General features: G+C 46.2%; 2 protein-coding genes across 10 annotated transcripts in view; one reads left to right on the top strand and one right to left on the bottom strand.

Moving 5' to 3' along the window:
• Nucleotides 1–232: 232 nt before the first annotated feature.
• Nucleotides 233–14,047, top strand: armc2 (armadillo repeat containing 2). Of its 8 annotated transcripts, none has more exons than XR_007960104.1 (18): nucleotides 236–1,260; nucleotides 2,822–3,644; nucleotides 3,722–3,794; nucleotides 4,076–4,238; nucleotides 4,342–4,471; nucleotides 6,399–6,466; nucleotides 6,805–6,909; nucleotides 8,683–8,870; nucleotides 8,939–9,041; nucleotides 9,147–9,361; nucleotides 9,640–9,785; nucleotides 9,863–9,962; nucleotides 11,093–11,387; nucleotides 11,470–11,592; nucleotides 11,679–11,764; nucleotides 12,854–12,979; nucleotides 13,215–13,366; nucleotides 13,512–14,047. XR_007960104.1 is itself a non-coding variant. In XM_052052952.1 (18 exons), exons 2-18 carry the CDS (start codon nucleotides 3,427–3,429, stop codon nucleotides 13,622–13,624), a joined length of 2,439 nt encoding a protein of 812 aa, XP_051908912.1. In that variant the 5' UTR covers nucleotides 242–1,260; nucleotides 2,822–3,426; the 3' UTR covers nucleotides 13,625–14,047. The 8 variants fall into 8 exon arrangements, 5 of the variants coding, with proteins under 5 accessions (XP_051908915.1, XP_051908916.1, XP_051908914.1 ...); XM_052052952.1 differs by having other exon boundaries at nucleotides 242–1,260; nucleotides 11,679–11,792; nucleotides 12,847–12,979; XM_052052955.1 differs by lacking the exon at nucleotides 13,512–14,047 and having other exon boundaries at nucleotides 233–1,260; nucleotides 12,854–12,991; nucleotides 13,215–13,351.
• A 472-nt stretch (nucleotides 14,048–14,519) lies between these two features.
• sesn1 (sestrin 1) overlaps nucleotides 14,520–24,881 on the bottom strand; it is a 38,568-nt gene continuing 28,206 nt past the window's right edge. Inside the window, exons 1-9 of one of the 2 annotated variants that reach the window (XM_052052957.1) lie at nucleotides 19,689–19,977; nucleotides 18,549–18,614; nucleotides 18,262–18,462; nucleotides 17,999–18,181; nucleotides 17,646–17,873; nucleotides 17,024–17,281; nucleotides 16,682–16,872; nucleotides 16,344–16,488; nucleotides 14,520–16,252 (exon numbers count right to left, since the gene is read on the bottom strand). In XM_052052957.1, the coding sequence (XP_051908917.1) occupies nucleotides 16,166–16,252; nucleotides 16,344–16,488; nucleotides 16,682–16,872; nucleotides 17,024–17,281; nucleotides 17,646–17,873; nucleotides 17,999–18,181; nucleotides 18,262–18,462; nucleotides 18,549–18,614; nucleotides 19,689–19,790 (1,461 nt within the window). In that variant the 5' untranslated portion in view covers nucleotides 19,791–19,977 and the 3' untranslated portion in view covers nucleotides 14,520–16,165. Of the gene's footprint in view, nucleotides 16,253–16,343; nucleotides 16,489–16,681; nucleotides 16,873–17,023; nucleotides 17,282–17,645; nucleotides 17,874–17,998; nucleotides 18,182–18,261; nucleotides 18,463–18,548; nucleotides 18,615–19,688; nucleotides 19,978–24,881 lie in introns of those variants that run through there. The other variant, XM_052052958.1, reaches the window with a different exon arrangement.

Genomic DNA, 24,881 nt, shown 5'->3' with positions numbered 1-24,881 from the left:
TCATGCTAGCTGAATTTGGAAGTGAGTGTTGGAAAATCACACAAAGATTCACAGTGCGAGCAGTGAAAAGGGCAATAACATCGCGTCCGTCTCATGTTGATTCACACAAGCTGACTGCTTTTTTGGGGGACTTTTCGTTGCACCTCCTATTCACCCGAGAAGATAAATCACTTTGGTGTGTGTGTTCGGGCAGGAGGGCTGGGATAAATCATGAGAAAGACTCCGTGTTCCTCTCACGTTCCTGGAAATCCTCTTACACAATGTTTGTTTGTGGAAGGCTTCGCTCAACAAGATCAGACATGCAGAAATGTTTTTTTTGTTGTGTTTTTTTTTTGGGGCACGCCTCTCTAACTTCTTATTCAAGCTTCAGATCAACTATGAAGCCTTTAAAATACTATAGAGCTAGTTTGTTGTCTCAGCTCATTGGTACGACGATTGCAGTCATTCTACACAGAGGATAAAGACTATATGACGGTGAGTATTGTCGGTCTATATGAGTTGCTGCACTGGAAACTTCGGTTTCCAGTGGAAACAGAAGGAAACTGGAAAAGCGAGTTCGCACAAAGCTAGCAGACTGTAAGGCTAAACTATGACATGATTTGAAATCCAGATCACTCCGTTTGTATCGACGGTATCTTATCAGTTTATTTATCTGCCCATCCATCCGAGTGGTTTGTCTCTCTCGAAGCCTGACAACTGAGTCAGTGGCGTCTTTGTGCCGCGAGTGTCGTGCACGCGCGCATGCTGGATTGCTGCAGTGAGATGATGTCATCAGCGTATCGGCTGACTGTAACGGAGCACGGCGGAGCGTGCCGACTTGCGCGCCGGCGCGCGCAGCCCCAACATTCACGCTTGCACCAGACAAAGTGACACCGTTTGCTCCACGGGAGCATGTTTACCCATACCCCCCCCCCTCCCCCGAACATTGCATACATCCCGAGTAGCAGCGTGTGAGGATGCGACGCGCAGTATTGGTGCGAAAAGCGGCAGGGGGTGAGGTGCGACAAAATGACAGAAATACAGCATGTGCAGGGGGAAGTGAGAAATGCTGGCGTGCGTCAGAAAGGTGCCGGAGTGACATGTTTGAAAATAACCACGTGATGTGCCGCTTTCTGCGTGTTCACATTTGTATAACGCAGCGAAAAGAAAAACAACCTATTTCCATAGTTTTTTCTGCCTTGAGGGCCTCGGTGTGTGGACACTATGACGTATGCAAAATGTCAATTGGTGACTTGCTGATGAACAGAAGGCTTCTGGAAGGTGTGCCATCATAGGATTTGTATGTTTTGGTTGACCCATACTTCATTAATTTCCCCAGTGTGGGACAAATAAAGGATATCTTAATTTTAATTATTGGGTGTGTCATTTATTTAAGGAAATGAATACCTCCCTCGAAATGAATAGTCTACCCCCCCCCCTCCCCAGGAGGAAAAAAAACAAGTTCTCATTTCAGTTAGTAAATGTTCTTGCTGGGCACACATGGGCATTTAAAATCGGACTGCTAATTCACACGCAACTTCTTTGTTGGAAAGTGGCGGTTCGACGTCTGAGTCGAGGTGCAGTTTTTTCTCTAATATTGGCCCCAACTCAAATTGATGCCGTTTCAATTTGCTATCAAGTCAACAAATAAATGCATTTCAACTTCAGTCACAAGTTGTATCTCCAAATTGATGTTTTCAGCTCCCATTCCCCTCAGCTGGCAGCGCCAATTAAGCCCCCCATGCACACAGGGTCACGGTCACAATGCACCACGCATCAATATAACTTCGAAGGACGCACACAAAGCGGGATTTCAGAGCGGCGCTGTCAGCGGCCTGTGTGCAATCACTGATGCCTTGCAAACGTGGAGTGAATTACAGCCCGCGCTCGCCATTAAAACCAGCAGACAGAGCGCATTTACTTTCATTAGCCCCATTCTTCACCTTTACAGCGTTCCACCCGTCATTGCCTGTTAAGTCTTATCGCGTAGATGGCGAGCAAGGGAAAATCCGAATTATCAAAATTCTCACATAAACATATAACAGTGATACGAGTAGCGGTTACTTTCCTTTCGGCACCAGACATATTAATCAGTTTATATCAGTAAGTGTGTGTATACTCTCACTCTCTCACTCTCTCACTCTCTCTCTCTCTCTCTCTCTCTCTCTCTCTCTCTCTCTCTCTCTCTCTCTCTCTCTCTCTCTCTCTCTCTCTCTCTCTCTCTCTCTCTCTCTCTCTCTCTCTCTCTCTCTCTCTCTCTCTCTCTCTCTCTCTCTCTCTCTCTCTCTCTCTCTCTCTCTCTCTCTCTCTCTCTCTCTATATATATATATATATATTTATTTTTTTTCTCCGAAAAACAAAATTAACAATAGCAATGGAATTGAAAAACTTTCATTTTATTTTATCCAGTTACAACTTTGGCGTGGAACTGTTCAGTTAGTGTACTGGGTTCGGGCTGCAGTGGATTTTGGAAACATATTTTTTTCATACCATCCCATGCAACGGATTAAAACAATGCTTAAATGTTTTATGTCCGAGCATGAATTGTGTTTCATGGACATAATGACACGTGCACACGCTTAAAATCTGAGGCAATATTGGCTTTTGTTGGTTTTACAATACTTTTGAATGTACTCAGGTACCACGCCCACCTGAGGTAGCGCAATTAATTAACAACTTTCGGTCAGGTGCTCGTAAAAATGATTCATTCAACTAAATGTCTGCCAAACTTGAGCATTAAGACAAATGCAGACATTTCTGTCTTGTCTTTTATCTACCGTTTCACACAAGCGAAAGTCGGTAATGCAATTTAAATGATATCACCGTACCCGTATTTTGACAGCTGGAGAAGACGCCGGTCTTGTCGCGGATAGTGACGTCATCGATCCCGTCGACTGATGATGATGTCACAACAGTTGAAGCCGAGTGCCGGGTCACGATGGAATATTTCGACCGGCGATCGGATCCTCTTCAATTTTTTTCCAAAATGATATTGTATGCAAATAAAAATGTAGCTTGTGCGTATAAAAATGTAGCTTACTCAACGAACTTTGAAAGCGTCATATTTTTGTAGGCATGTACAATTTTGTGATCATTGGAAGACGATTTTTATTTATTTATTTTTTTTAGTACTTGATATGGTGGAGTTTCCTGGACATGGACAGTAAGCATTTAATATCCTCCTGACATTGTGTTTATATTCTATCATAAAACCACACAATTGGCCGTCTCTCCCCGTTTGTTGTGCTCGCTACCACAGCAACATGCGGTCGCCATGGAGACGCGGCACCGCGGGACTCCTCGTTCGCTCGGTGTCCTCCGTTCCACCATAAAACCAACTATTCTCCCTTATGCAAACCATGTTAGAAACGTAAATATAAACGGGAGTTTAATAATGAAGACAAAACGGAGCTAATTCATGAGCTGAGCCGAGGTCACGTCGGCCAAATGGGCTCTACGGAGAGGAAATACGAGCTGTGCGGGCCTTTTCTGCCGAGAAGGCACCCCTCGTTGAAGACGAGTGCAGAGATAGTGGGGGAAGCAAGAAGGATTCTCCGAGCTCAGTCCACCCAGCGACCTCACACTCCAAGAGATGCACACAGGCAGTTGTTTGCAAGAAGCTCTGTCCGTGCAGACCACGGCAGCAGACCTTCCTCCACCTTCAGGTATGTCTTCCTCCTCTATTTGTGTCACCATACCGCCGTATAAGATGCATTTCCACTTTTGTTTTTCATCTTGACAGTCTTCACGCAACGAATTTTGACATCGGAGACTCCAGGCCGAGTTCAGGGGCTCGCCTATCTCCATTGGAACATGTAAGTGACCACTGAGTTGAATAATGCAACAGAGAACTGTCCTTGAAGCGTCTCAATGTGACCATCCCGCTATCTTGAGCACCTGCCACTTGATCCGATCAAAAATCAATGGGTTCTGTTCTCAGAATTTTTGAAGAATCTTAAGTTTCCGCCACAAAAAAAAATAAAATAATAGAAGACCTTGGACGATCGAACCCTGAAAGGCATGATGCAAAACCTTGGCTCAACATAAATCCTGACATTGCCACCGACAGCATAAAAGTATGTTGTTTCCATGCCAGAAGACAAAGATTCAATTTCTCGGCAATGATGACATTTCCAAGTCATCTCCCAAACCTCCCGCCGACTCGCTGGAGACGAGGAGGTCGTTGGTGCGAACGCGGGCGCGTCTCTTAAGAGCGACACCTCTCACGACGTTGCCTCCTTTAGCGGCGCAAACAGATGGTGAGGAACAACCCTGACCTCAATTTACATTCTCTGTGTCCGAACAAAAAGTTGCTTTCGACTTTGCTCGCTCACTCCCATACACCTTTTTTGTGTGTGTTAGCGTCGCAAGAAAGATCACACCAAGACCCAACGAAAAAGCTGCCATCGGCCCAAGCTTTTGTCTCTGGAGACCACAAGGAGGCCTTCGGCGCGCCTTACTTCTGTGCGCCGCGCAGAAGTCAGACGGAAAGGTATTTGCTTCTCCTCCCCTCGCTTCCATCAAGTTGTCATCCCGTGATGAACACAAGATTTACTGGCAGCTATTACGAGAGGGCTAGAAATTTCCGCCGCAAACCTCGTCGGCTGTGTCAGGACGCGGGGACATAACTCTGCCGTTCCAATCCATGCGCATATTGATTGGTACCCAGGTGGGAGTACTAACAATAAAACACATTTCACATCAAATCTCAGAACGTCGCCTGCGGCAGAGGCCAAAAGGATGCTGCAAGCCTTCATAAATGATTGCTTCCGTCTGTCTACTTTCGAGATTGTTTGGAGTCGCTCGAGTTAGACAGTGAAACTCCTCTACAATGAAATCGTGTTTGCAGCAAGAAATTTTTCACAACAGGGGTTTTTTCACTGTAGCAAATTTGATCTCAGACGTAACACACACGCACACTTTCATTTTGATCACTTTTACCCTCTCTTGCAGCGTCAGAGCTCTTCTTGTCTTGGCTGCTTGACATCCAAAGATCCGTTTTTTTAGCCATTTTAGCAATGTAACGTTCTTGCTGCGTCTGAAACTAACAATTACAAATACTTCCTGTACTACTGCGCGCGTGTAAACCAGTGTGGTGGTTGCTGATGCCGTTTCCGAACGAAGCAGTAAAGGTCACTGTTGTATTATAAGACTTCATTGTAGTGAATCTCGTCACGAGGCAAGAGCAGAGAAAAATATTTCGTATAAAGCAACAAGGGGGGGGGGGTTGTTGTATGGGGGGGCAGGAAAGTGGGAATGGTGTTCATGCATGAAGATTTTTTCACACTAGGGGGTATTTGCGCCCATGTAGGTTTCGTTGGAGAGAATTTTCACTGTATACAAAAGGCAGGAGGAAACGCGCATAAGCAAAGGGCACATGAGAGCGAGTCTGAAATTTCCCAGCTTTCTGCAACGTGTCACGTCAGTTCGGATAAGCTCCATCCCAAGCGGTGACCCTGAACAGGATAAGCGCTATAGGAAAGGGACAGATGGGACGATTGGCTGGGAGGAATCACATGCTTCTTACAGCCTGGGGGGGGTTCGCAATGAGCGAATCTGCTTCTTTTGCACTGTCAAGTTTCGAAAGTTTTGTTCTCAACACTCTGGGCGGAGCACTAATGACGGCTAATAGACGCAGGCAGAAAGCATCCAATAAGATGTCATTTTATGGCTCCAAATGGCTCTCTTATTCGATTTTGGATGCCCATTTGGGAAAGCCCGGCAGCTTCGTGCGTCATTGCTACAGCGCGCTGTTGCCGAGGCCCAAGACAGGGATGAGGTCATGTCTCGGAGAATGGCCGTATCACACAAAGAGGCCCGCTGATGGGACCTGTAATCCTATCGCAGGCCGTTTCATTCTGAACAGGTCCTGGATATGCCCTTTGTGAACATGCCAAATATATGACATGACAATGATACAAGTACTCGCCATATGCATGGATTTATTTAAAAAAAAAATAATAATAATAAAGGATTTATGGGATTGGATAGAATGTCGTTGGTTATGTTACTTCCTGCAAAAGCTGCAGACCGCCCTTCGGAATGACAAAGCACAAACAGTCTCCAACGCGCAGCCCGCAGAGTTCGCGTCTTACTTCCTGTCTGTTGGAGATTGAGGTCTAAGATGCATGCAGGCGGGCGACATAAAACATTCACGCACACACGAGGTCAGGCTGAGAAAAACACTCACACAATTGGATCAAGGCCCCAACTAACTCGAGTGCACGTCGGGGAAAAGCAATTCTGGTGCAAGAGGGACACCAAGTGGCAGCATCGAGTAGCCCAAAAAAATGTTTTGTGTTCATCAAGTTAAGCTGTTTTTTTTTTGTTTGTTTAGTTTTTTTTTTGGTCTTCTGAATGTCCCAGGGCCTAACACATGAAAAAATATTTGTGTGTGTTTTCCCCGTTGCCCCAAGCAGCCGATTATCGCAGTCCAGTGTTGACGCCGGAATCGGAAGCGACGAGGTCAGAGCTGGACAGAGAACAGGTTCGTTCAGACGGCGTCAAAGGAACCGTCCTGTCTCCCCCCCCAGCCCCCCGTACAGTGTCTTTCCACAACCGCAACTTCCAGTGTCACGCGAAGCATTGATGTATGCATTGGCCAGACCGTTGCGTGCGCGGCATTCATCAAGAATCTCGACGCAATTGATAAAATTGATAAAAAAATTGATAAAAGGCGTCCACGGTAGTTTCACAGCCGATTGCTGACCTTTTCGCCGGTGCCATCAATCGTCCCGCTGGTTTATTTTAAGGGACAGTGAACTTTGTGAACCAAGCGGAGGTTCATTTTCACCAATGTGCTCTCACTGTCTCTCTTCTCATCAGATTTGGGCGGCAGTGGAAAGAATAACACGAGCTCAGGTGCCGACCCGCGGTGGGATACGATAGCGCCTCTTCTCCAGCAGCTAAAGGCTGCGGCGGCTGCGGGTGGTAAGAGCTACACAAAAAGGAAACGCGATGAACGTATGTTTTCTGACTCACACTTTAAAAAAAAAAGGCAACTCAAAGTAAAACAAAAATAAAGTTACCCATAAAAAAAAAATTTTTTATCATGATGCAGTCTGCCGGCCTTGATTTCAAACGCATTTAAAATACTTCAACACTGTTCAAACGTATTTTCCATAGTTCAAATATTTAATATCAAGTCTGCCCAATGCCACGTGCAAAATTGCAGCAAGGTGTTAAGAGTGCGCCAAGCCCTTAGTTTCGATGCCGGGAACACTTTTTATGACTACTTCAAAAAACGAGGAACGGGCTCCATCCTTTCTCTTTCCTCAGCAACCAGATTGGAATTGTGCGATTGTGCCGCTCCATTTAGTTTCCTCCAAAAGGGCGGATGTTATTTCACGGCTAATGTTTTATGGATGGGGCAGATTTTGTCCTCAAGTGCACCGATCAGTAGAGGACATCGTGTGACGTGGTGCCCGATGGCGGCTCAGACGTTTCGGGGAGGTGGGGAGGGGGGGGGGGGGTAAGCAACATCTGGTCATTGTCCAAGCAGTCTCTCAAAAGCGAGGTGGAAACAGATCTGAATAGTCGGGAGTGCGAAGGCCAGACAGGCCAGCGAGGTGGGGTGGGGGTGGAGGGTTTAGACAAAAGGGGGGGTCGAGCGGGGTCAGCAGATCCGTCTGTAAAATGTGCTGGGGATGCTCAACAATCTGGAGAGTGTCAGGGTATTTATGCAGCACTGGCAGGGGATCACGATGCGTGGGAGCACAGGTGGCCAAGGCACGTGAATGGAAATAAATCCCATCTCGGGTCGGTTGACTTAAGCAAGGGCGCACACATACCGATGTTGAACGTCTTCAAGGCGCCGTAAAATGATTTGCTATGTTTGAAGATTCAAACTGGTGCAAAGGCAATGTTGCAGTGCTCAATTGTGAAAAGACAACTTGAACTTTTCGATGGAAACATTTTAGTTTTCCAGATTGTTCAGTTCCTGAGTTCAACTTGTGCCCATTTTCTCAGCTTGCAGTCAGATATCGCGGTATGCACACACACAAAAAAAAATCTTCAGCGAACCGGCAAACAAGTATTGAAAGATGTCGACATGCTCTCAAATGGCTGACTGGCTAGCGCGCGAGCTAAGGTCCCACCCGATACGTCATCGCCTCGTGTTGTATCGAGAGACATTTTCAGGGAAGTTAATTAACTGTGTGCACGTTCATGAATCACAATCCTGACATTGGATGAGCCACAGGCACCTATTTGATTGAGAAATGATGCTCAAGATGGGTTTGTTTTTAGCATCGTTAGGAGGAGAGCTCCATTATTAATCATTTTGCATCCTCTTTTTTTTTTTAAATTCCTTCAAATTTGGCAGACTTGTTCACAACATTTTTTTTTTAATTGTGTCGAATGAATCATTTGACACGTCCTACAAACACAAAGCTTATTTGGGTCTTTTCTGTCTCAATTTGGGGAAGCGCCAATTGTTTTTTGCTGCTCCATAAAGGCATGAAAAGGAATGACATTTTTTTCTGGTGTCAAGGCAAACAAAGGCCCAACCCCAAACACCTTTTGGAAGAACTATAAATAAAAAATAAAAAATTGCGCCAGGCTCTTTTAGTAACCTTCTTCCCACTAACGCATTCCAAAACCATGTTGAAATTTTCCCCCGCAAGAGTAGTTGCAAATACCGCAATCCTTTTTTTTTTTTTAACCTCACACTTGTTTTTTTTTTTTTTTCCGACAATCCTCCAGACAGCTGCGAGGCCTCCCTGGATCATCTATGTGACTTGTGCGTTGCTCTCCACGATGCCCTGGAGGAGGCGGCCATGTTGGGCCCGCACCGCTGTAAGAGGCGCTCCAGTATCCTGAGAACGCTCTTCCAACTCATCGACCTCAACTGCCCGCGCCTCCACATGCATGTCGCCGAGCTGTGTCTCGCCGTGAGTGTGGCGCGGGTCGATTGTTTAAAAAAAAATAATAATAAAATTGACTTTTTTTTTTTTCTCAGTTACATGTCGGCGGGACCAACCTGCTCAACATCTGCAAGCTTATCTTCCAGGTCAGTCGCAGTGAAGCCAATGACGTCCTCTTCCAGAATAACTCAGTCCTAGGTGAACACATTTCTTTTCTCGGGATCACAAAATGTCAAAAGCTGCACTTTGTGGATTTTAAGTGAAGGTGGGGGCTTGCGGGGGCGGGGGGCTACCTCTGTCTAGACTCCCTGCTCGAGCTGCTGCTACGCGAGGATGCCACGACGTGCGGCGAAGCGCTATTTTACGGCGCCGGCACGCTGAAATTTCTCTCGGGAAACGCCGCCGTCGTCCACCTCCTGATGGAAAAAAACTTCATCAGCACAGCTCATAATTTCATCCGGAAGCTATGCAGAGTGGATGAGCCTCACGTGACGATCGCCGGACACATCCTCGTACAGGTACGGTCCGTACGACGACGGTCAATTCATTTTACAAAGGAATTGTATTGCATTTGGAAAAAAAATACAAATCATGGCCCATTAAAACTCATTCAGTAGCAGCCAATTCTGAACCAAGTCTGAAAAGACGTTTAAAAACGTCTTTGGGAGTGAATGAGTTAAAATGTTGGAAATAGGGCAGCCGACTGCATTGATTTAATAGTGAATGACTTACGAGATTGGGTAACTAATCATGACCTTGAATCTTCCCCATATCTTGACCTCTTGACCTCTGGCAGCTGACTGCCACCCTGAGAAATCTGGCTGACCACACCGAGGCCCGTCCCTTCTTCGTCTCCCACTCCCTGATGTCGGATCTCTGCTTGGTTCTGCAGCGCTATCATCAGGACCAAGACGTGTGCACCAATGTTTCTAGAATTTACAGGTAACCGGCTTCAAAAAAAGATGCTCGTCATTGAACTGAGCCTACATTTGAGTCGAGAATGTTACTTGTCTCCTCAGTAAACTCTCCTCGTACGCGGAGTGCTGCCTCGCTCTGGCGCAGACCCCCGACTGCTACCAACTATTTTTAGAACACTTGAGCAAACACCACCAAAAACCGGTGAGTCAGTGTGTGTCCTCGGAGGGTTTCGCTTCCACAAATGAGCTTGCTGTTTATCTGCACATTGGCTTGTTTACAAACGGCGGGTCCCAAGCACATTTACAGGACATTACATCTGTGTGTGCGCGCGCGTGTGTCTGTCGACATGTAATAATCCCCAGATCAGATAAGATGACTCAGGCACAAAAAAAAAAACCTACAAAAAAATACTGAGTGGAATCAGACAAAGGTGAGCCCTCAGTTGAGACCAGTCGAGACATGATCCAGAAGCCAACAGGAGTAAGAATAGAATAAATGACCGCCTCCCTTGAGTAAGCACTCAGACGTGGCTGAGAGGGTGTTAACGTTTTCACACACACACACACACACACACACACACACACACACACACACGCACGCACGCCCGCCCTCTTGAGAGGACAGTCCGTCCTGTTCTTCTACCTGAGTTGTTGCACGTTCACGACGGCGGGCGGGTTGGGCATGAGAGGCGCGGGCGTCCAAGTGCACCTGCTCACCATATGAGTGACAGAACAGCACCGGGGCACTTTAGTTACTGACCCCCCCCCCCCCCACCCCCACCCCCCACCCGCCCTCCTTCCGGAGGCACGAGAAAACTCTGGTCACCTAAGCGGAGGGGAGGAGGACGATTTTAGCACTATTTAACTCACTCACACTGGGACAACTCCTCCATAATTTCTTTGAAAAGCTAAAACTAATACTAAAAACGAAGCACACTTGCCTTAAAAAATAAATATTAAGAAATTACAATTAAAAGCAACCCCATAAATAAAAGTGTAAATTATAACTAATTGTAATAACAAATCCCAAGCGATCATAACCCTGGTTGCAACAAAGATAGAGACTGGAGGAGTCACAGAAAGACTGAGAAGTGGACATCATTGGATATCAGAGGTCAAATTAACTTAACCTTTGTAGCCTAAATAAGGCAAAAGTAGGATCACTTATTATACTCTACTTTTGATCCAATAATTGATCAAGTTTGACCAATATGCCGGTTTGACTTCACCAGCGAGAACGACCCAATTTGAATGAAAAGATGTTCCGCCACATTTCTCACATGGTTGGCTGCGTGTAACCGCACTGCGTCAACACTCACGTCTCTCCCGCAGGACCTGGTCGTGCGTCTTCTCTTCACGCTGGGCAACCTGACGGCCAAGAACAACGAGGCGCGCCAGCAACTCTTCCGCTGCGAGGCGTCCGTGGACGCCCTCCTGCGGCTGTACGACGACTACCAGCTGAGGGAGGAGGAGCCGCCGCCGACGCCGCCTCCGGCCAGCCGCCGGGAGGCCGAGGACGTGTTGGTGAAGCTGGTTCGGGTGCTGGCCAACATGTGCATCCATGAGGACGTGGGCGCCGCATTGGCCAGCAACACCACCTGCGTCCAGCTACTGATGGAAACACTGGGTGAGAAATCGGAGGTGGTAGTATGGATGTTCGTCAGCACCTCACACCGTTACTGTGCATGCGTGCGCATGTGTTGTCACAGAGCTGAGGTCGGTGGAGGAGAGCGAGGAGCTCACGGTGAACGTGGCAGCCGCCATTAACAACCTGACGTTCTACCGCAAAGAAAGCGCGGTGCTCAGACGTAGCCAGATGGCCATCGCCCGGTGTAAGAGCAACACTTCAAAAGAATGAAGACAGTGCAAAAAATAATCACAGTTTTGTTTTGTCTTTTTACCTTTTTCGTCACTCAAGTGATGCTGAAGTTGGTGCTGAGCTCCAACATGGCCGCCATGCTGGAGGCCACGCGCGTCTACGGGAACTTGTCGCAGTCCAAAGATGTCCGGGACTTTATAATGCTGAACAAAGGTTCATGATCAACACGTTAATCAATACAGTGGTACCTTCATTTACAAGTGGCCCAATTTATGAGCACTCACTGGGACGTGTTTTTATTTTTGCCATGAGTTTCAAGCAAATATTTATCATTCTGCTTCTCCAGTCACTGTAGAAAAAAAAAATCAAGTCAAGTCACCTCTAAATTTTACTCCAACGAGGTCATTACTTGAATCAAGAAAGTCATAAGTCGGGTCATGCAATCTTGAAGTCATAATTTTTTTTTTTTTAACTGATTCAGAAGCCCGTTTCCACCGGTGTATTTTTTCTTACTTTCTTATTTAATTTAGTAAGACCTTTTCCGCCAGATTAAAAAAAACATTCTTTTAACTTTTCCTAAACGTCCAGGTTGCGGGCGTGGAGGCGTGGCGCGCTGTTATCGGCGTAAACGCGCTTCTAAAATAAAATAAATAAATAAATACAAAATTAAACAGGCTTCTTACAGTTACTTTATTGTCTCTGCAGTTAAACGCAGAACAGACGAGGTCGAGTTAATATTTGACCAGCTATTGGTGAGCAAAACCGTGAAGCAAATCGAGCCAACTGAATAGCTTCACAGCTCGCTTACTTGCGTCTAGTCAGACGAATGAAGACTAACGTCATGTTGCATTGCTCTTCGAGTCGCAAACTTCGTTGTATGTTGCTATTGTATTTTCCCGCGTTTTCATTCAAAATTTCATTCTTTCCATCTGAATGTTTTCATCTTTGGAGTTTCCTCCGTGACACTTGCTCGACTAGGAAGCCGCAGTTTCAATGTAGCCAATGTGTTCGAGTATGCCACTCAAAAATTTTTTTAAAAACAATACTCAATGTGTATTACAAATAAAAGTGTTTTACAAATTGACACAGAATAAGTCATCGAGTTCAAATCCGGTCTTTACAAATCAATGACCAAGTCACGTGACTTAAGTCCACCACCTCCGCAAGAATGGATACCCATCTGTAATAAGCCCAAATCTTTCATATGTACACACTCTCGATAGGCTAATTGAAGCTGTAAACAAGACTGCTGACCTCACCTTCTCAGTCCACAGGTTTGTGGTGACACTGTTGGATTCCAAGAACCCGGACGTGTGCTTCTCAGCCTGTGGGGTTCTCACCAACCTGGCGCTGGACCCTTCCAACAGAGCCAGTCTCTTCCTCGAAGGGGCTGCAACCAAGTAAGCATTTAAGTAAGACCGCCATTTCGTGTGGTCCAGTGGAAACCCAGTTTGTAGTTCCAACTGTAAAAGTAGAGATCGGCAAAGTTTGGTAGAGCTCCCTCTAGTGGTATGCCACTACCTAACTACAGTTCAATTGTATTTAACTTCAATACATTTTCATGATTTACAACAAACGTAATTTAAAAATATTTTATGAACAAAATCTGCCAATCCGTGTGCGTGCACATTTCAGGCTGACAGACTGCCTAAGAGACCTGGGAGCAGGTGACTGGCAGCTGTCGGCTCAACTATGTCAGGCCTTGTGGAACATGAGCAGCGGACCTGAGAAGCCGGTGGAGGCGCAGGACAGCGAGTCGCTACTCGAGATCCTCACGTCCTATTTGGGTCAGTTGGGGGGGATCTCGGGGCATCGCAATGCATCACGGGAGAATGGAAATATGTTTCTCGACCTCCCATCATGCACTGCAGCTGCATCTTGCCGATGTTTTTCGCACCCACCTCACTCTTGTTCTTCATCAACCGCCTTCAGATGAAGAAGAGGTCGTCAAGTGGATGGAAGACGAGGACTACCACAGGGCATTATGGGAGTTGGAGTTCCGACCTGTTGCCCAAAAACTAGCAAAGCTGGTCAATGCAAAGTGATTTATATAGATCATAGCATATGGACTGTTCTTATATATTTGCAAATGTTTTTGTTGTGCAAGTGACTTTTTAAATCCCATCATCATGTGACTGTTATGTGAAAGCACTTTAAAGTCCATCCTCACATATCTTTACAAGACTTTTTTTTTTCACATTTATATCACTTTGGTTTTGTGAGCACGCGTGCGTGCGTTTGATGACCTGCCTCAATGTCCTTCGGTAAGCAACATTAATGTGTAAACAAATAAATAAAAAAAAAAGCACAGATGAAGCAAGCGCCGCTTTCGCCTCTCGAAGCCTTTATTACCATCATCATCAGTTGAATTTACACAGGGGGGGGGGGGGCAGGCAGTGCTTACAAGTTGCCCAACCACAACAACATTTTCAAAGTCACATGGTTGTTACATCAACACAAATAAAGAACAGCACTTCATGTATCATGATCGAAGGAAAAAAAAAAAGCTTTACATCTAATTGAAACATTACTCGTGATATAAAGAAGTATTAATTAGGCGGCTATTTTTTTTTTAATCCTAAATGAGATGTGAAGGCATTTTGGGGTGATATGGTGATTGTGCTGGTGATGATGTCACGATACTTAACGGGGGAGGCCTCCAAATAGAACTTAACATCTTGTTTTTTACGATTGTTTGTCAGCGAACTGTAACAGAGGCAAGCAAGATGAGCTCCTCCAGTTCAAACAATGGCTGAATTGAGCTGTCGCTATGTGAACCACTGCACTAGCAACGGCAGTGCAGTGCCGCCGCCATCCGGCGTTTAGCTAGTGTGCGGTGCTGGTGAGACGTTTTGACTCGATGTAACCAAATACGTTTTAAATGCTAAATGTAACCAAATAAGTTTAGAATAAGAGAATGCTACAAATGATACACAACAATTCAATATTATAGTTTTATTTTTGTCAATTTTTCATAGATTTTGTGTAAAAAAAAAAAAAAGGGTCAGTAACTGACATCAGTCAGAAGTATTGAAAAACAAAAATCTCTTTCACGTTCTTCCGACTCACTTCCAACGGTACCATTCTTTTTGTCGAAAACCTCCCAGCCATCGCTTGTCTTAATCCGCCCTCACAACAACAACAACAACAACAAACGCAGCGTTTGACTGTTTTGTTTTTTTTTTTTAGTGAAAACTGTTTCATTAAAACAAAAGCTGCTTTTTTTATTTTGTTTTTGTTTTTTGCACTACTTAGGCTTGAATAAGCACAGCTACAACCATTTGCGAGCGCAAATCAGCCTGATGGCGAGCCGGAGTCGTCCCCTTTACACAGCAAACGGGAACATGGCCGGGCTGGGGGTGGGGGGGACTGCTCACCAAAGAGCACTTTTTAAACAGTCACTCTGACAAAAAGCACGCATGGCCACAAAAAAAATGATTAGGAGATACAGTGGTGCCTTCACTTCTGAGAGCACCACTTTGTGTTTTCAGCATCTCCCGACTCACAATTAAACTCTGAAGTCAGGGTACCACCGTACATGCTTTTTTTTTTTTCTCTTTTTCTTTTTGCACAGCGAGAAAATGTTGAATGGAGATTAGAGAAGAGGTATTTATTTCACTGGTAAAATTCACAGCCTTCCAAATTGGGGCGACCAGGCAGCCGGGATAACGCGGAAGACAGCTTAGCAGTGTTTGAGTTTGTGTTCATGTGTGCACATGTGTGTGTGTGTATGTATGTGTGTGTGTGTGAGTTAGCCATTCCTCCCGGACCAACCTCATACCGGAGCCCCTCATTCTTTCAGTCTTAATTAATAAACCACAAAACAAAGAAGAATGACGATGTCATCAATGACACGCCCAAGTTACGTCAAAAATAACATCAGCTACAGCAGAAGCAAGAAGTCTCCTTCAAAGTGCCTCGCTTTTTTTTTGACACGTGAAATTTTAAAAACTATTTTTTTTCCTTTAACACATGCACGCGCGTGACACACACATGCTCACACACGCAACTCAAATAGGGCTCAGTGTTCTATGAGTTTGCACGCACACACACACACACACACACATACGACTTGAATTAGCTTACACGGACATTTGGGAATAATGCAGTGGATGGGGAACTTGTTTTTTGGGGGGTTGGAACAAGGGGGGTCAATATGACCTCCCCCTCCCTGTCCCTGCTGAATACAACACTAGGAGCAGCATCATCTCATTATCGTCATCGTGGATACGCACACTGCGCTGGGGAGTTCAGGCACATACTTATGGGCCCCAAAAAAGATGATGATTGAAATGAGATATGGAAAAGAAAAACAAAACAGTGATTAAGAAAATGAATGAAGGGGATGTTGCTGGAATACTGTCAGTGCTTTTTTTAAGCCATGTGCTGCCTACTTCTGGTCACTTTTGGCACTGCAGGCTTAAAAAAAAAAAAAAAAAAAAAAAAGACTCGTTGCTTTTTGTTCTGATTTTGCATCCAGCTCCTCTGCCCCCAAAAATGTTTTCTTGAAATGTCCCAACAATGACACAGGACTTTAAAAAAATAATAAAAAAGAAGGGGGCGGGGGGGAGAGAAGAAGAAGCACTTCATGTCATGTAGCGAGTGATGGCTCTCAGAGCGTATAAAAGTTCGGCTTGCATTCGCGCTTCCATAAGAAGCAGATTGACATGGACCTGCAGAGACAGACGTAGGAGGCCTTTAGCAGCAATAAAAAATAATAATTTAAAAACGTTTTCTTTTCTATGTGAGTAAAAGGTGTCTGACCTTCTCAGAGTGCTGGAACTGCCTCCAGAAGCTCTCGTACATTCGCTTGGTGGTCTTCTCTGGGCTGCACACCATAGTCTTGATGTAGATCTTGAAGCTACGGTCCAACAGCTGGTTGATCTCACCATAATCATAGTCGTCATACCTGACAATCACGGGGTGGGGGGGGGGGGCAAAAGAACACATATTGATAAGTGTGCATCCAAGTGTGCCCTGTGAATGGCTGGCAACCTGTTCAGGGTGTACCCCGCCTACAGCTGGGATAAGCTCCAGCAGCCGCCCCGCCCGCACTACCCTTTCAATTTTATTCCACCAACATGTTAGCTGCTCTTGCCTACCTGATGCCGAACATGCAGTGTATGTAGTTCCAGATGGCCCTGCGCAGCATGCTGGTGTCCACGTCCTTGTGCGTGGCCATGGTGTTGTACGTCAGGTTGTACGCCATCTGGAACTTCTCATCCAGCATCTGACCCACATCGGGATAGAGACGGTTCACCAGGGAGTAGCCGTGGTCCTCCCAACTGTAGTCCTGCAAAAAGCCCCCCAAAAAAATTATAATTAAAATGAGACATGATCATTAACTCATTCACTCCCAAAGACGTTTTTAAACGTCTTTTCAGACTTGGCCGGTACTGAATTAGTTAATTGGGGGCCACCGTTGCATGTGCGACGAAGTGTACCTGCACTCTGAAAGTGGGCACGTGCTCGCCCCTCCTGGAGAAGTCCTTGTAACCGTAACTGGGGTCCTCGAAGTGTCGCGAGATGTCGCGGGAGGGCACCCACTCCTCGTCCTCGGCCGTCACCACCAGCATGCTCTCCGTCTTCTCTCGCTCGAAGCGCGTGGCCATCTCCTCCTGGCTGGCCTCTTCGTCATCGCGGCACTCTTGCAGCTGCTTCATGCGTTCCATCAGCACCTCCACCTCGCCGCCACACACCTCCTGGACAAACGTGCCGGTAAGGGGGAAAGGGTTTTGACATCTGGACAGGTGGTCACGCGCTGTGAGGTGCAGAGACCAGCAACAGGTGGCACTAGACCACCTGGCTATAAGAACCATGCCGATGCCTGAAGAAAGTCATTTTTTGGTAAAGGGTGTAACGGACAGAGGGGCAGACTCTCATTTTATATCTAATCATGAAATTGTGTTTATTTCCTCGTCAATGTTCTGAGATTCTGCTGTATGGTGTCTAATTTGAATGACGTTTCTGTATCCAAATATGGCTCGTGCCACATAGGGGGGTAAAACAGATGGCCGAGGAGTCTGCACACGCCCCCCCACCCCCCTCGATTAGCATTTGTCTCACCTGGCTGCCAAAGGGACCGTCGTGGTGGTTGTTGCCATTGGCGATGTCGCACACGCAGTAATGACCGACCGAGGGCGGCCGGAAGGTGTGGCCGCCATCGCAGTGGATCTCGGGCATGATGCCGCAGCCGAAGGTGAAGGAGGCCAGCGAGTGGTAGTGTGTGAGCAGAACGACGGCGTGGATGAGCTCGGCCAGTGACCAGCTGTGCTCCTCGGCTTTTAGCAGACCCTTGATAAAGACGAAGCGGAGTTGGTTAGCTCGCTCGGTCTGACCTCAGCTGTTGCGCAACACTTTTCACACCCCTACCGCTCCGCCACCGCCCACACCCACCCGTCCTGAGCTTGCTTTCTCACCTCGATGTGCTCCTTGGTGAGCAGCCACGGCCGGTGGGCCAGGATTTTATTGAGCTCGCCCAGTTGCTGAAGCTTTCTAGGGGCTCCGTCCAGCCCGTTGAGCCATTTGGGGTCGCCGCCCACCTGGAGGAAGTCATTGACGTGCAGGTTGACCAGATAGGAGCACTGGTGGCGAGCCGCAGCCTACACGCGGGATGATGCAACAACCGTAAGACTCGGGTCGTTTGAAAAGGGGAGGAAACAAAGTCCAGGTGGGGTCGCACCATGATGCCGATGTAGTGGCGGTAGTGCAGCGACAGCGGCCCGTCCATCTGCAGCAGGTAGTGCTGCGTGCGCAGGAAGCTCTCCAGGTACTGCGGGTGGAAGCCCATCACTAGCGAGATGTTATCCAGGCGACCGAGGGCTGCGAACGCATCCTCAAAGATCGACTGTGTCCTGGTGTCCACTTTACTGACTTGAAGAATCTGGAACGGAAATACGTGACATCATAAACGGGCCCGATGAAGTTGTTTTTTTGGTAACCTCATTGGCAGGATGAACATTTCCGTACCTCTTTTTCAGGGATAAATCTGCTTGGCCCGTTTCCCAGGGGTCTTGGGATTCGCACTCCCAGATCCTGAAAGACACATAAAAGGGGAAAATGTCGTCGAAATACTTTCTCGTCTCGTTACGGCAGGGAAATTATCTTTGAGCAAAATGTAGACAATTCATGACCAGGAGGTGTAGACTGCATAACATGGCTATCTATACACAAGTGTGTGAGTATGCTTAATGTTCCATAAAACGTATAAAACATTTAACAGCGATAGCAGCTTCAATTTATTACTTCGTCTTGTCAACTCACACAAGAGTGAGACATTTCTAAGCATAACTGCAGCCTTGGTGATGAAAAATCAGTTTTGAGGACAGAATCAGTAACTGTGAACAGTAGTTGTTAAAAGTGACTTTTTTTGGGCGGGGGGGGGGGGTAATTGTGGCTTTAGTGTCGGTAAACATGATAAGTTTGTTGTACCATCATGAACACGGCAGGCATAAAAGTAACATTTTTTTAAGCCTAATGGGGCGTTTGTGATGAAATATCCGTTTTTAAGCACAGCATCAGTAAACATGATTTAAGGCAATATAATGCACATCTCGAGCAGAGATGTTAAAAGTGATTTTTGTTTGTGTGCAAGGATTACGCACAGAATAACTGAGGCATTGGTGACGAAAAATCATTTTTGGAGGGTTTCGTGGAAGCATGATGCACAAAGCGACACATTAGACGTTAAAAGGGATGTCAATGAACGGAAAAAGAAAATAACTTTTTTTTTTCTTCATGTACGGACATGTCCAGTCAGAAGACTAAGATGAATAAACTGACCAACAAATGACATAATTCTCTCGGGACGACGTGGAGAGAAAAAAAACGTAATCACTCGAGATAACAATTCATCGAAGTGACAATAAAAATGTGTGTTGGGGGATCTTTTCAAAACATTCGAGGGCCCCCTCCTCCCAAACTTGACAGACAAACAAGTCCGGACAAAAGACTGCACTGCAGCTCATTCAGTCGAAGGAAAAGCAGTTGCCTGAGAGCAGAAATCGACTGTCATCGCTTTAAAACACCAACAAACAGTCGCATGTGTCATCTTTTCGATGCTGCGCTGATGAAAATGAAAATTGCTGTTGTTGTTTTTTTTCCATTTACCTTTTTTCCGAGCCGTTCACAATGGGCACATATCTTAAACAAGTGTGTCACAGCGAACGAACAATTCTCCACGTTCTCCGAAGGTGACACGGCGTTCCTCATGTCTTGTCCTCCCCGCACTCCGCTGCTTTTGGATCGGGTTTGAAAGCTCCGCAAACCGTCCCCGCGCAGTTCTTTGTTCCCCGGGAGGCTGCCGCGCTCAAGTGCTCCGCTCTCGTCAGCTGTTGCGGGCCCGACAAGCAGCCAAGTCACTCCGGCAGCCCCATTTGGTTCCCCCCCCCCTCGCTCATACATTCGGTAAATAAGTCGAGGCGTGCTTGAGCGACGCAAGTATCGGCCAATCGCGAGGCGATAGCGCGCGGGAGCCGACCAATGGTGGCACGAGAGAGGCGGAGAGGGCGGGGCTAAGCGTGAGGAAAGAGGAACGAGGGGGGCAAAACGTGAGCGGAAAAGACAAACCCACTTTTGCCTTAAGAAAACATCACCGCGTCTTTCTGTGCTTCTTTTGTTCACTCCTGATTGAATTGTCGGTCCTTTCTGTTTGTTAAATAACTGTGGCTGTTCATTAACCATGATATGATGCACACTGACCGATATCCAATCAGTAATCAATACATCCATTTGTTAAGGCAATCAAAATTCATCTTTCAACAACAAAGGGGTAGAGCAATCCAAAAAATACATCTCATTACAAATCCACAAAAAATAGTTCCATTCTATATAAATCAGCATGTATTGTATTAGCATAGGTCAGTTTCAGACCCGGGCCATGTCTCCCATCAAGTGGTGAATATTGACATTACAACTTAAAACTAGGCCAGCTTGCCAATAGCAAAAATCTGCTGATGCATTGGATTTTTCTGTAACGCCCTCTGATAAGCTTCCTATAGACAGTTTTAATGAAAAAGCACGTGTGGGTTTGGGGGGGAGGGGGGGGGGCAAAACAAAAAATATACAGTATATATATTTTTTCAAATATTAATCAGGGGCCACTCAGAGTGTGGTTACAGATAGCGCTGCCAGTTGCTCATTCCTGTCATACCATGTTGGAAGCGTGACTGTATTCGGCTTCATGCGTGACGTCTGATACAAGAAGATATGCTTTCACCGCTGTTTTTCTGTCCGATCACATTGTTTGGAAGTCACTCACACATGTCCATAGCGAACACTACATGCGTAATAGTCGACTTGGAACAAATCATTTCAACAACACAGTCAACGGGGTGACTAACAAGCAACCGTATCTTTACTAATCACCACCACCAAACGTGAGGCTCACGTAAACCCGACAGACGAAATATAATGCTTTGCAATTTCATAGCTTTGACCATGCGTCAGTTTTCTTTGTTAGATTAAGGGGAAAAAAAGTGTTTTTGCTGATGTCTAGTGCACTTTTTTTTAAAAAAGGACACCAGTCAGTCTGAAACCCTCTGCATGCACGCGCTTGCGATGAATTAAGCCCATAATCTCATCTAAAAGGATGACGAGGTCTGCAGGCCCTTGAACGGGGGCTCTCATAGGTGCAGCGTCTCAGACCACAGATAATAATGTCATCTCTCCACTAATCAAGCCGCCTGAAGGACTCTCTTTCGAGCCACAGGACAGGAGAGGAGAGGGGTGGGGGGTGTAAAGATAAGGAGGACCGACGGCTCTTATAGCTTTGTTTATCCCAGCCTGGCAATAACACGTTCACTTGCGTGCCACATTACGCTTTTATCACAACGTCAGGAGGTCAGTTACTGCCCCCGATACGGTAAGCGGTGGCGGGCCGAATGACCGCAACCTTCAGTGGGGACTTAGCCACCACGATCATGTCACAATTATAGAGACCGTCTTTTATCTGCTCTTCTGTGCAACAAAAAAACGACTAGAAAGCTAAATTTGGTACAACGAGCAGAGCCAAAAAGTCACATGCCCCCCCCCCCCCCACCACCACCACCACTCTCCCGTCCCCTCCCCTCTGGCGGACTTTGATCAAGAGCCTGTCCAGCCAGTTTGGCAGCCAACTGCACGGCGAGCCACATCGCACAGTATTCAGCAGGTTCATTGTGTGGGTCCGGCCAGCCTCCCTCGCCCACCCTTCTCTCACCTCGGGTCCCCCCCTCCTGTTGGCGCAGGGAGGGTGGGGAACGGGGCAGAGAGGTAAACATGTTCCCAGGGACTGGAGTCAGCACTCATGCGGCTCAGCAAAAGCTGCAGAAGAGAGGCCGGTCAGCGTAACGACACACCGGACCCCTATTTCACATAAAAGCGCTTATAGGCTCAGGGGTGGGTGGGGGGGGGGGGGTGCCGGGGGTGTCCCGGCTTGGCCGGCGCTATTGTCACTGTGCACGCACTGATGATTCCGCGGGGTGAGATTGTTGTTTCAGTGCTTTTAGGCTCGTATATTTCTTCCCACTGAAGAACACGTCCAGCGCGACGCGTTGCATGACCACTTGTGTCGTATGACCACACAAACTAGTCCATCGCGGACTGTTGGTAACCTCCAAACATCGAACGCCAGTAGGGAGTCAATGACTAAGATACGATTGATTTTAATCAAAGTCAAACTGCTATCTGATCGGTTAATGATAGCATTTATATTAACTCATTCAGTACCAGCCAATTCTGGACCAAGTCTGAAAAGACGTTTAAAAACGTCTTTGGGAGTGAATGAGTTAAGTGTTGCGATATGTCAAAAAAAAAAAAAAAAAAAAACTAGAATCGTCCTGGGCGGCCCACGAATATTAAAGTAAACGTAAGTCGGTGATGGTGGGTCACCATATAGCAATGTTTAAAATAGCATTCACTTTATTGCTTGGCAGCACACTATTGTAATGCTTTGGAAACCACTACAATTGTTCGACATTATAGCTTTAAATGTTAGGAGGAAAAAACCAAAACTATCATCTGACTTTTGCGCATATTAATTAATGATGTGCTAGTGATTTTTTTTTAAGGCCGTCACAGTCGAGCCCCTGTCAACAATGCACAATGAAATAGCTAAGTAGCCAATAAAAATAAATTCGATAGCGCACGAGGGACAGCACAAACTTGCACACACATGCGCACCCACCCACACACATACACACTAATGACAGGATGTAGCTTGTTGTTGCCAAAGATGAACTGCAAAATGTCATTTTTCACGAGCTACGCCTTCCCGCAATTAAAATACAGAACAGAAAGAGAGTTATAAGCTCCGGGTGAGATGTTTTTTAGGTCTTGATGCTCGAAAAAAAATAAGGCACTTGTCCAGGTTTCCATATTAATAAGTGTCAAATCTGTATTTAGTTTCGGTCGTGTCACAAAGTTTGAATTACCGGTACAGTTTTTTGTTCCAAAGCATCATGTTAACAAAGTGTGGAAACCTACTCTTTTTTTTTTTTTAATTGCCAACAGATGTCTTGACTTGATTGACTGCATATTTTTTTCCCCCCTTCTCTTTTCCTTTTCGCTGGGGATGTTCAACAAGTGGCAGAGGTCCACCAGACCAGTTCAAACCTGACCTATGGGCGCACAGACAGTGGAGGAAGCAGAAAAAAACTGTTGAAACCCGACACAAGCCTAGCAACAGGCGCCTACCAATCGCAAGACAGGACGACAGCGAGAGGAGCCAATCTTCTCCTCGCACTCTCGTTCTCTCTCTCTTTAACTGCGTTGTTTCTCCAAGAGAAAAAAAAAACGAGGGGGCGAAAAAAAAAGTTCAGCGGAGTTATGAAGTTCACTGCGCAGCCTAATCGGGTTTGTGTTTCATAGAAAGTCATACAGTTTAGCAGTGGATTTGTCTGACAAGGGCTGAGAAATGTTCACTCAGCTGACCGTGCGGCTGAGTCGGTTCACTCTTTGGAAGAAAGAAAAAAAAATAAGACTTGTTTTTCTGTGTAAACACTTGGACAGCTGGCACAAAACTTGTTTTTTTTTTTTATGAGCTCTTCATGTCTGTGCAAACTTTTAACACAGGGAGAAAAGTGCACAATCAAGGGTGTTATCTGCTTGCAACACAAAAGCTACCTCTTCAACCCGGAGAAAAAGGTTTTAACCCTTGAGCGTCACCACTAGCGGCCCTCAGCATGCACTCCCTTGTCACCTCAAGTCGAACTATAGTAACCGCCAACACCGAGTGACGTCGGGCTGTTTCATGCACCAATCATGATAACGTGATAAGCTGGTCTCACCGGAGTGACCGCCGTCCCTCAAAAGGGTTCATCTGAAAACTGCGTCAACCGTGTTGGCTTTTAGATTTCCAAGAAAATATTTGAAAGCAAGTGGATCTTTTTAATTGGTGAAGTGTGGGACGTCACTTTATGGAATCCGTTGCCTTTTGGGCCCTTTTGCCTTCCTTTTTCGAATCTGTATATTTTTTTCTGTCATGCGATCAGAGCAACAGGCTCCTAAACTGAGAGCAAAAAAAAAAAAATCTCTCCGAAAACACACGAACTTCAGAGACTTTAGGATCTTGGGCGGGGGGTGCACGGACAACCTGCTGATGGCTTGATTCAGACAGGCGTGAACTTGCTTATCGTCAATTTCCGAACTAATCAAAAATGTACACAGCAGTACAATTGAGGGTGGAAAAGGCGTTGGCCCCGCAATCTCCATGCGCACGTGAGGAAAAGCGAGTTCCCGGGGATGTTATTCTAACAAAGGCGAGGGCAGCTGTCACAATACAAAAAGCCTGCAATAGGAAAACAACGCCGAAAAAAAAAAAATCCTATAGAGCAACGGAATAGACGAAACCGCACTTGCTAACTTTAGAAGTTTGACACAGACTAATGGGAAAACGACTCCTCCTCTGGAAAGTCGATCGATTCAGTCGCACGTGAGATAAGGGGGGAGCGATTCTTGCAATTCTTGCAGCTACACGCAAAAACGTATGCCCAGCTTATCTTTTACTACGTCCAAAATAAGGCTGACCGTAGATCAGCGAGGGGGTCTCGCACCAGCGCAAAGGAAACACAAGCGACAGTTTGACGCTGGTGTGTAACTCCTGGAATGACCAGCTGTTTTATTTTTATTTTTTGGACCCCCCCCCACCCCCCCTCTCTGCTGACTGATCAAAAATGACTCATCTCACTGTTGTCGATCAGCCTGCAGAAGTTGCAAAAGTACTCGCACGCTGTTCTTCAGTAGACGTTATTGCGTCAAAGAAAGATGCTTGTAAAAGTAGAGATACTGATTCAACTTGTGTAAATCAGGAAAAGGGGAACCAAA

The sequence above is a fragment of the Hippocampus zosterae genome, chromosome 19 (assembly GCF_025434085.1).
Source record: "Hippocampus zosterae strain Florida chromosome 19, ASM2543408v3, whole genome shotgun sequence".
Classification (NCBI taxonomy): domain Eukaryota; kingdom Metazoa; phylum Chordata; class Actinopteri; order Syngnathiformes; family Syngnathidae; genus Hippocampus; species Hippocampus zosterae.
Note: the sequence above shows the minus strand (reverse complement) of the source record. Positions and strands in the feature narration are given on the sequence as shown.